The 12,017-nt window shown below is 43.1% G+C and overlaps 1 protein-coding gene across 17 annotated transcripts in view; it reads right to left on the bottom strand.

Annotated features, from left to right (window-relative positions):
* MYCBP2 (MYC binding protein 2) overlaps positions 1–12,017 on the bottom strand; it is a 1,769,078-nt gene that overhangs the window by 1,216,606 nt on the left and 540,455 nt on the right. For all 17 annotated transcript variants that reach the window (XM_069205243.1, XM_069205245.1, XM_069205247.1 and 14 more), the window contains 2 exons: positions 4,308–4,442; positions 819–902 (listed from right to left, as the gene is read on the bottom strand). In XM_069205243.1, the coding sequence (XP_069061344.1) occupies positions 819–902; positions 4,308–4,442 (219 nt within the window). The remainder of the gene's footprint in view (positions 1–818; positions 903–4,307; positions 4,443–12,017) is intronic.

Here is a 12,017-nt window from a genome sequence, read left to right as displayed (position 1 = left end):
TGCCTGCACCAGAAGGCTCTCCATTCCCAGGTAAAGTGACAATAAATGGTCTCTGCGACTAACCTGTGATTTCGGAAGTCCTGATACTTTGAGGGCTTGAATCCTCAATCATCATTTCAAACGGATAACAAATACATACATACGTAGATAAATAAATATAAAAGCACAGTGCAGCACTGGAAATTTTGGTGCAGCAAAGGCGACAACTCTGCATATACCTAAGAGGATATTCATTCTGGTATCACTGCTATACTATCCCAATGAAGCATTCCCGTGGCTTCTCTTTACTATGTAATCTACAAGTTAGCAATCTGGCCTTGAGCTCTTCATAAAAAGATCAATCTGGAAGAAAGAAGGGTGTATTAAATAAACAACTGATTTTATGTTAAGCACCAAATTATATTTGTTTTTGATTCTACTATCTTATCGTTTACATCCTTCAACTCTATTGTTCAGTAAACAAGAATACTAATGAATATTTTTATGATACCAGAAAGGTCAACGTTGGGCATCAGAACCGATATAACCAATCGCTCAGATGCTATGAAAAGAACGCATCAGGAAGATATGACGGCAATCACAGCTAAGTGGCCTTTTATAATAAACACACATTCAAGGGGATGTGAGCCCAAAGGTAATACTTGATTCTCAAAACAAGTCCCTTTCAAATGTATGATCTTTATTTTGGGAGCACTTTCCTTTGAGAACTCTGTGCAACAAGTGCATGCTGGTAAGCAAAGGTCCATAACTGTATACATATGAATGGACATAGAAATACACAAAAGTTACTTTTATCAACATTAATTGTAATTAGTTACCTGTACAATAGCTGAGGTATCTGCCCAGCGTTGACATCTGTACCATTGTTGGACTTCTTTGAGCTTTTAAACTGAAACACAACCCTGAAATAGAATAGAATTATCTTGACAACCTGTTTGAAACATTCTTGCAATATAGTTTCTCATTTGTCTACAAAGGGTGGTAAAGCAGTCCCAACAAGCTAGAGTAACCTGGCTTACGTAAGTTTTGTCTCTTAGCCTGTGAGGTGCTAACTGAAGAAACCCTGATGTGCTCGCACACAGTGGGCTTAGTGCAATGTTCAGAGTAGGGATAATGGTCAATGGCATCACCAACACCTAACTACATTTCCAGGTGTGGCAGACAAAGTGTAGCAAATAAATAAAAACATCTGATGCTGGTGAGGGATATATGGGGTGGAAACGTCTGACTATTAATTTTTTTTTAAACCGGTAAATTGGTGCCTTATGGAGCACAAGCACCTCAATATATGTAGCCACAGCCATTACAGTATAAACATGGTATGATATGAGTAGTATTTAAATGTCAGCACATTCAATATTAAAAAAAAAGAAAGAAATGCCATGCCACCACCACAACAAAAATCAGCAGAAACAACAACTTCACAACTGCCTTGGTCTAATCCAGTGGTCTTCAAACTGGGGGGTGGACCCCCCTAGGGGGGCCTTAAGTGGCCTCAGGGGGGAGTGACGGGGAGCGCGAGGCTCTGGCCAAAAGAAGCATTACACAGATAACAGTGTTTTGTTTTAAGCAGAAAAATGTTAATGCATTTTTACAAAGGCAACAGTACTTAACTGCAATGTTTAAATACATCTTGACATATTTAAACATTGCCATATTTATAAAATAATTGTGAAAAATTCAGCGGGCCCAATGATTTTTATTTTCAACTGGGGTTGGTGGGGGGGGAGTGCGTCATTAAAAAGTTTGGAGACCACAGGTCTTATCAGAGGCTGCATCACATCTTAACAGCTTTTCGCATTTTTCCTAAAGAATTATGTCTGTATGTACAGGGAGTGCAGAATTATTAGGCAAGTTGTATTTTTGAGGATTAATTTTATTATTGAACAACAACCATGTTCTCAATGAACCCAAAAAACTCATTAATATCAAAGCTGAATATTTTTGGAAGTAGTTTTTAGTTTGTTTTTAGTTTTAGCTATGTTAGGGGGATATCTGTGTGTGCAGGTGACTATTACTGTGCATAATTATTAGGCAACTTAACAAAAAAATATATATACCCATTTCAATTATTTATTATTACCAGTGAAACCAATATAACATCTCAACATTCACAAATATACATTTCTGACATTCAAAAACAAAACAAAAACAAATCAGTGACCAATATAGCCACCTTTCTTTGCAAGGACACTCAAAAGCCTGCCATCCATGGATTCTGTCAGTGTTTTGATCTGTTCACCATCAACATTGCGTGCAGCAGCAACCACAGCCTCCCAGACACTGTTCAGAGAGGTGTACTGTTTTCCCTCCTTGTAAATCTCACATTTGATGATGGACCACAGGTTCTCAATGGGGTTCAGATCAGGTGAACAAGGAGGCCATGTCATTAGATTTCCTTCTTTTATACCCTTTCTTGCCAGCCACGCTGTGGAGTACTTGGACGCGTGTGATGGAGCATTGTCCTGCATGAAAATCATGTTTTTCTTGAAGGATGCAGACTTCTTCCTGTACCACTGCTTGAAGAAGGTGTCTTCCAGGAACTGGCAGTAGGACTGGGAGTTGAGCTTGACTCCATCCTCAACCCGAAAAGGCCCCACAAGCTCATCTTTGATGATACCAGCCCAAACCAGTACTCCACCTCCACCTTGCTGGCGTCTGAGTCGGACTGGAGCTCTCTGCCCTTTACCAATCCAGCCACGGGCCCATCTATCTGGCCCATCAAGACTCACTCTCATTTCATCAGTCCATAAAACCTTAGAAAAATCAGTCTTGAGATATTTCTTGGCCCAGTCTTGACGTTTCAGCTTGTGTGTCTTGTTCAGTGGTGGTCGTCTTTCAGCCTTTCTTACCTTGGCCATGTCTCTGAGTATTGCACACCTTGTGCTTTTGGGCACTCCAGTGATGTTGCAGCTCTGAAATATGGCCAAACTGGTGGCAAGTGGCATCGTGGCAGCTGCACGCTTGACTTTTCTCAGTTCATGGGCAGTTATTTTGCGCCTTGGTTTTTCCACACGCTTCTTGCAACCCTGTTGACTATTTTGAATGAAACGCTTGATTGTTCGATGATCACGCTTCAGAAGCTTTGCAATTTTAAGAGTGCTGCATCCCTCTGCAAGATATCTCACTATTTTTGACTTTTCTGAGCCTGTCAAGTCCTTCTTTTGTCCCATTTTGCCAAAGGAAAGGAAGTTGCCTAATAATTATGCACACCTGATATAGGGTGTTGATGTCATTAGACCACACCCCTTCTCATTACAGAGATGCACATCACCTAATATGCTTAATTGGTAGTAGGCTTTCGAGCCTATACAGCTTGGAGTCAGACAACATGCATAAAGAGGATGATGTGGTCAAAATACTCATTTGCCTAATAATTCTGCACTCCCTGTATATATTATTTCCAAAGGGTGAACCTAACTAAACGGAAGCAGAGCGCTGTACATGGGCAAATGCAAGTGTAAAGTAAATGACTAACAGTAGAGGAAGCTGTGTTGTGGAGAGTTAATGCATTGTGATGTAGTGTTCTTTAAAGAGGTGAGTCTTCAACTCTTCCCTAAACTGGAGCAGAATCAGGGAGTCCTCATGGATACGAGGACTTGTTCCAGATCCTGGGCGATTGTGGAATAGATGGTAAAGGCCTGTTTACACTTCTTAGTCTGCAGTCCGATGGTGTCCTAGCTGTAGGTGTGCCGAGAATCACCAGAGATGGTGAGCTGGTCAGCAAGATAAGCGAGGTGCTGATTGTGATGGCTCTGAAAATGAAGCAACTGGTTTTGAAGATGGTACAAGCCAGCAAAGGCAGCCAATCAAATTACATCTGGAGGCGGGTGATGTGATATTTCTTCAAGCCAAATTATGATTTTTAACATCTAATATTGAAGTATATTTGTCAGTCCCAACTGTCACATATTGAAATGTGACAAAAAGGCTTTAGTCAAATCCAACTCTTCTCAAACATAAATGTGTACGTCAGTGGAGGCTCTATAAATGCTGAACAATAGATTTTAAAAAAAACACTTTATTGAATAGAAGACCAGAAAACAGAAAAAAAACACATTATAAATGCAAATAAGATGTAGCACTAGAAAAAAGCACAACTTTTAATCACAGATAAACAGAGTTTTGAAACTAGTTACTGAATCGATTATGCCATACTGTCTGGATACAGAACTGCAGGTTTAAACTCTCTGAACTTAATTTCGATTTCTATTTCACTACTTCCAGAAATGCTGCAAATACTAATATGCACATTATTTTGCCTCCTGAATACATGACAGAAGCATGTAAAATTACAATGCACTTACCCATCATCTGTGGTAATGGTCGCTTGGCCATGAGAGCCACAGTCGCTGCTAGGTCCAGATACTCGAGCCCAAGCAACATACCACCAGCCTGCTTGCAGGAGCACTGGTTCATCAAACATCATTGCATATTTCTCTCTATTGTAGATCAAAAAGTAAAAAGTTACATTCTGAACGTAAGCAGATTAACATATGTACACCAATAGAAGGCAAAAGGAATATAAGACGATTATATAGTCACAAGCCGAACAATGATAAAACACATGGTTTTTACTAGTTTTCCTTCAGGAATTCAGTAAATAAAGTCAAAGAAAAAAGAAACTTTCCTTTAGTAAATGTTACTAATCTTTGGTACCAATTGCTCTGATGGACACTCTTCCTGCAGATGTACCTCCTTTAGAACGTTCAAGAGATAGCAGACTGGTCAAGAAAATCCTATGCCCCAGCTGTCTCTTAGCAGCACCACTAGGTGGTGTCATGTAGCTACAGCTGTAAACCCCACCAGCCAGACATGACATCACAGGTGCTTAAACCGAAAAGGCTTGAATCTGAACTCTGGCATCAGTTTCTGATACTTTTTCCATGCATCATCAACAGTGAGCATAACATTGCATAATACATCTACATAACGTGGAATCGTTATAAGAGGCACAGAGTCATAAGGGGAAGACAGTGAAGAATCTGCAGGAAGATTATGTGAGCAGCAGAAATATTGTCACCTAAGGTAATTGGCCTTCTCATCTAATGACTTCCTCTTTCTGCAGGTTCCTCACCTTAAGAATGACACCCAAACAATATTGTGCAGGACGTGAAAAAGGGTAGTGCAGATTAACCAAGGGATTCACGCAGCACAATGCTGACAAAGTATCTGTCACTGAGTAGTAATGCTTAACAAAGTACTGTGCTTTGGAAGCAGCCATGGCCCTAGCAGACAGGGCAAGAAAACCCTGCAAACATTTTTCAAGGCAAGGCGTAGCTAATCTTGGTACATAGAGATACCCAACCAGAAATTGTGAGTTTGATTAACATTTCACCTTTCATTGTTCTGGAAAAGCAAAGAGTTTTTCATCTCCATGAGTCCTGAATAGAGTAGTCAATATGATAGCAGACCACAAGCTTGAGTCATAGTCTTTTCAGTTACTCCTCCTTTTGTTATGCGAGGGCAGGGGAATAATGTTGGAAAAGTGATAGACTAGGCCATACTGAGCAAGAAATGCATGCAAAGCCCAAATAATACAGGTAGAAAACTGTGAAAGGAGGACAAATAGAGGGCTTACATTTCTCAAACAAGTGCAAAAGTTATTGGAACTAACACTGTCTCCAAGTATGAAGCCAAACTGGACAACTCTAAAAGCATCTCCTTTTGAGCTGATGCAAAGTCAACACAAGAATTGAATCCTACTTAGGAACAACGCATAAAGTAGGAGGAAACAGGTAAATCAAATCTTATAGAAAACGTGCCACTAAAGGTCACTTATACAATAATGGCTGATCAGGGAGACACATGATGCACCAGGGTACACTCATGAGTGACAGTGTGCTTTACACGGACATGAACATCCTGCTGCAAGAGGAAGACTGCCTGGCAAAGAAAAAGGTGGCCTAGTGCTGAGTGACTTGTCTAGTCTGGGCGGTTTGTATCAGCCATGCTTGATCCACCTGAACCTTCCACAGGACTTTCATCACAATGCGAATGAGCAGAGAAGCGTACAGAAGGCCCACTGAGCCTAACTGCATGCCCCTACAAGGGTACGTCAATGACACAAAGGAGAACACTTCCTTATCAGAGCCGTAGCTAAGTGGTCCACAAACATTCCAATCTGAAGAGCATCATTTCTATCTGACGGACTAGCTGTAACCCGAAAATTCCCCCTCTCTGCATTCGCTGCCAGAAGCGAATTTCCTCCAAAAACAGAGTACATGACCTCACACTGTCTTCTCTGTGGATAAAATAGATATTGGCAGTGATATTTAAGAAATCTGAATGGCGGTGCCTGATACTGAATGGAAGAAACACCTTCAGGCAAGGAGGATAGCCGTCTAATGCATTCATTCGCAGAAGCTGCTCAGACACCAACCTAAGCCCTGCGCCATCATGAAGTCGAGCCCAAGTCCAAAGAGGGGGCATTTGCAACTTGCATCAAGATTGAAGGGGTCCATTGATCAATGCAGGTCTGGATGAACCAACTGAAAGATCTGAACTTCAGCAGAGACTTTATTGGTGATGCAGTCTTTGGCATCACAAGCACGAGAGCAGGGCCCTTCTCTTCTTTGTGGAACACAGAATCAGCAGGATGCACAAGGCCATGAGGCCAAGCAGACCAACATCTATTGCACAAGAACATGCAATTGTGTCAGAAATCTCGTAATATCTATGATCATTTAAGGAAAAGCCTTCATGGAGGGAGGGGTTGTGTCTAGCACTGGCCAATTAAGGTCAACCTCTGCTTGGATAAAGGTGAGACTTGAGCGCTGATCTTAAAACCAAGTTGTTGAAACGAATCACCATACACTTGAAAAGTTCTTAAATCAGCCCTGGGGAAACTGCTTTCAAGAACCATTCATCCAAGATTGGAAACATGGACTCCAAACAGTCTCAGTGTAGCCATCAAACACCTGCACTTTTGTGAAAACACGAGGTGCAGTTATCAGGCAAAACTGATAATACTGTGACCCCACAGAGAACCTTAGTTCCTCAGTTAACACCTGTGAGCAGGGAAAATTGGAAGATGGAAACAGGTGTCCTGGATGACCTAGGAGACCATACAATTCCCCCGCAGTCAGGGACACCAATTCTTGGCTCAGACATAGCATCTTGAGTGTGCTTGGTTATCATCAAATCTTGAAAAAAAAAAATCCCCATCTCGCAAAGGGATTATTTCACATTGTGGCCAAATTACAAGCCTTACATCAAACAATCCAGCCTCCTGCCCAACTATGTAATAATACGGCAGCTGTTTTTACCAACAAGTTACTTTAGAGAGTGCTTTTCGAAGGAGGCTATTTTAAGGAATGCTACCTGACCAAAAGCCTCCCCTATGTGCAAATATCCTTGTTATAAACTCTTTCACTGTTGCTAATCTGGAACAACTAGCTGCAATTGTTAAAAACACTTGTACCTTGGGCTCTACCTTGGATGTTATTCCTGCTAGATTTAAAAAAATCACTTTCTGAACAACACCTCTTTATTTTAACTGCTTAATCTATCAGAGAATTTTCCCTTTCAATTGTAACACCTCAAAAAAAAAAAAACCTTCATGTGACCATAATGATCTTTTTTTCATCTGATCTCTTTGCTCTCATACTTATCAAACATTTGTAAAAAGTAGTCTTCGGTCAGTTACAAACGTTTGCCAATACACATTTGCTACTGATGATTTCCATACAGGTTTCCAGGAAGGCCCTAATACCTAAATGGTAGTCTCTTCCACTCTTCATGATCTGAGAATGTTTATGGACAAGCAGGTCTTAGAACGCTTTTGGATTTGTACATAGCATTTGATACTATCAACCACAGAATTCTGTGTACAACTCTGGAAAACGCTGGCTTTAAAAGCACTGTACTCCAACCGATCAAATTCTTACAGACTGCAGCAGCTCTCAATGTCCCATTCTGTCAAAGCAGAGGCCACTTACCTGCATAATGCCATAGGGCTCTGCCCTTTCTCAGTTCTTGTTTAATGTGCACGTGTCCACTGTCAGCCCTTCTCTAACAGCAAGGAGTTGAAGGTTATCTTTATGTGGATCACACGCAGATGTTTTTTGCTCTTCCTAGATGTAATACTTAACTGGCTTTTGTGGTAAATGGAGTGCTATTTATGGTTCGTTGGTGGATGTCCAAGAATTCCCTGCACCTAAATCCATCTAAAACAGTGATCTTAATTGTTCCTTCCTCTTTATCAAGCTGGGAAGTTTGATTGTGGCCAAAGACCATGGGTTCTGCCTCTCATTATTCCAAAGTGGTGTGCAATAGAAGAGTGTATATGGATGATGATGATCTCTTCCTAGAAGCCGATGCAACAAATGCTGAACAAACTTGTTTTTTAGTTTCATACTTCAAAAAACAAGTTACTTACCTTCGGAAATGCATTCTTTAGTAGAGTCTCTATCTAACCAAAAATTCCTCACCTTTTCAGTACTTTCCAGAGTGTCAGACTGGATGCAGAAACTTTAGAGCAGCACCCCAAAAAGCCGTCATGTGGCACTGTGCGGCTTCACACAGTTGCAATGCCGCTCCGGATTTGATGTGTAAAGCCAATATAGGAGCAACCCCCATGCGCTTACACCAGTTGCTTTTGAAACTTATGAGCTTTCAGTTGCAGAGCCCAACAGCAAACTGGTGTCAATCAGTGCAGATTCCTAGACTTGGGACCTTTTTAATGGACACAGTCCAATTCATAGAACAGGGAGAATGAGAGGGTTGGTGAGGAATCTGCATTTAGTCTCTACCCAAAAGAGCATTATCGGAAGTAAGCAACTAGTTCTTCTGATAGAGAGTTCTAACCACAGATTGCTCTATTTTTTAATAGGCAGTGAAGCAATACCAATTCAGAAGTGGGTATGTAAATTGGCTCAAACCAAAATGTCCTATAGGACCAAGCAGGCTGAACGATCCTCCCAGCGAACCTGGCCGTCTTAGACAGTAGCGCTTAGCAAATGTATGGGGGACGCCCACATAGCCACCTGAAAAATGTCCAGGATAGGAACTCTGCATGCCAATGCAGTGGTAGTAGTCTTGGATCTGGTGGAATGAGCCCTCATGGGGGTTGCTTCTTAGCCAGTGAGTAGCTATCGATGCAGGGTATGATGCAGTGAGAGAGGGTCTGTTTCTGCATGGCTTTGACCTTTTTAGCTGATCGTCCACTTGTTGTTCTCTGGTACTATTGAAAAAAAAAAAGCTCAGCACCTTTTTGGGGTCTAGGCAATGGAGTTACTCCTCAGAAGGGATGAGACAGACCACAGAACTCCGGTAAGGCGATAGTTTGACTGATGTGGAACATCGTCACTACTTTAGTAAGGAAAGATGTCGGAGACCGCAGAACTAGTTTATCTTAGAAGACGATGGTATTTGACGGGTAGACACAGCTTTGAGTTCACTCAACTGCAATACCAGCCTCATGGCATTTAGGTAAAATGTCTTGAGGATCAGAAGCTGTAAAGGACAGTTGTGCAGCGGCTCAAAGCGCGTGTACATCAAATATGTGAGGAACAGGTTCATATCTCACTGCAGCATAACAAAGGGAGACAAAGTAAATAAATGCTAGAGTCATTTCAAAAAATGGATCACAAAAGGGCATTTAAATAATTAGGGCTGGTCCGCACCAAACCACAATTTTGTTCCAACAACAGGCATATACAGTGTCTGTTGCAGGCCAACTGCCTGCTAAGATGACATCAACCACCTCCAGAGGAAGGTCGAAGGTGTTCAGCTGTCAAAGCTCAATAGCCATGATAGAATGTGGAGGTTGTGGAGGCCTGGGTGTAAGTTCCTGCCCCACTGCTGTGACAACAAATACTCACGGAAGGGCAGCCTGATCGGAAAGCAGATGGTCATGTCCAGGATACTACACTCTGCATGCTCAAACCGGAGGCCACTAGAATGACTTGAGCCTGGTTGCTCCTGATGTTCCTTAGAACTCGGGGCACAAGAGTTATCAGCAGGAAGGCATACAGAAGTCCTGAGTCCCATCGTGGGCAGAACAGGTCTCAAGAAAGACATCTTGGAAATTACAATATGCAGAATGTCTTGCTGTGTGTTCTTAGAAGTGGCAAAGAGATCAAGCCAAGGTTCTTCCAATGCATAGAAGAGAATGCGGCACCTCCAGGTCTAACTGCTACTCGTGATACTCTAAGTGCTGATGGCTGAGTTTGTCCACCCTTGCGTTCAAAGATTCCGCCATGAGGTTCACCATTAGGAAGATTCCTTTATGGTCCAAACCTTTCAAAAGTCACTGTGCCTCCTGGCACAGATTCTACAACCCCTTGCCCTGTTTGTTGCATTACCACATAGCAGTTGTGTTGTCTGTGAGAACTTGTACCAGCCTTCCCTTGATGGATAGCAGGAGGTCTTTGAACCCCAAGGTAATGGCTCTCCCCCCTCCAGAAGGGTAATGTGGAGTTGGGCTTCAGCTAGGGACCAGAGGCCACTGATCTTCAACTCTCCCAGAAGGCTGCCCTAACCTAGAAGTGAGGCATCACTCATAACTGATAGCTCTTGGTGGGGAAGGAGTGGGGTCTGCTGCTAACCCAATCGCCATCAGGCAACAACCACTGCAGATCTTTTGCAGGGTCCTCCAAAATCTGATCGTAGTCAGAGAGGTCCCCCTGATGTTGGGCCCGCGGAGACTTCAGACACCACTGCAGTGCCTGCATATGCGTGCACATGCCAACTTGTGTGCTTGGCTAGCTGGATGCAGGAGGCCATCAGTCCCCTCACTGAAATCCAGGATCAAGGCTTAAAGATCAGGATCATAGCATAAATATCCTGGACTCTCATCCCCGGGGAAAATGCACAAAAGCGAACTGTGTCCAGAATGGGTCTGAGAAGGAATCACATGTGACTTTGGCACCCTGATAGTGAACCCCAAAGATGACAAGAGGTTTGCTATAGTTTGGTTGCCGATTGCCTGGGGCAAGTCCACTTTTAACAGCCAGTCGTTGAGATAGGGGAAGACTGGCATCCTTGGTCCCTGAAGATATGCTGACACCAACGCCATCACTCGAGGGGCACTAGTGAGATCACAGGAGAGCGCAGCAAACTTTAAAAAACAAACTCCTGTCCCACCATGAACCACGGGTAGCACTGGTGGCCTGCAGGATGGATAAATGGAAATATCTTGCAGTTCTAATGCCACCATCCAGTCTCCAGGGTTGAGGGCAAACAAGACCTAGGCTAGTGTGACCATTGTGAATTTTTTGCTTCTGGAAGGAGTGGAGAGGGCACAGATTTAAATTAGACTGTAGGTCTCCTCCTTTCTTAGGAACTAGAATGCAGCTGGAATAGCAATCACATCCTACAAGCTTGGGTACCTTCTCAACAGCCACTTTGGCAAAAGAGCTTGCACTTACTGCTGCAAAATGGAAACGTGGTTCTACATAGGTTGTGTGTGTGTGGATGGGTGGGTGGGCTACCCACCTTTTGGATATTATGGCCTGTCAACCTGGCGAAATCACCAGAGGCTTCCTCCATGTCACTGTGCTCCACTAAGGGCACGCTAAAAGGGATTTGCCATGTGTGGATAAAGGGGAGTGTAAAGAAATGGCTCCCTGTTGCAGTTACCCCCCACTTTTTGCATGATACTGATGCTGACTTGACTGAGAAGTGTGCTGGGACCCTGCTAACCAGGCCCCAGCACCAGTGTTCTTTCACCTAAAATTTACCATTGTTTCCACAATTGGCACAACCCTGGCACCTAGGTAAGTCCCTTGTAACTGGTACCCCTGGTACCAAGGGCCCTGATGCCAGGGAAGGTCTCTAAGGGCTGCAGCATGTCTTATGCCACCCTAGGGACCCCTCACTCAGCACAGACACACTGCTTGCCAGCTTGTGTGTGCTGATGGGGAGAAAATGACTAAGTCGACATGGCACTCCCCTCAGGGTGCCATGCCAACCTCCCACTGCCTGTGGCATAGGTAAGTCACCCCTCTAGTAGGCCTTACAGCCCTAAGGCAGGGTGCACTATACCACAGGTGAGGGCATATGTGCATGAGCAC

Source organism: Pleurodeles waltl, chromosome 8 (assembly GCF_031143425.1).
Source record: "Pleurodeles waltl isolate 20211129_DDA chromosome 8, aPleWal1.hap1.20221129, whole genome shotgun sequence".
Classification (NCBI taxonomy): Eukaryota; Metazoa; Chordata; class Amphibia; order Caudata; family Salamandridae; genus Pleurodeles; species Pleurodeles waltl.
The sequence above is the reverse complement of the archived record's forward strand: the minus strand, read 5'-3'. Positions and strand labels throughout refer to the sequence as shown.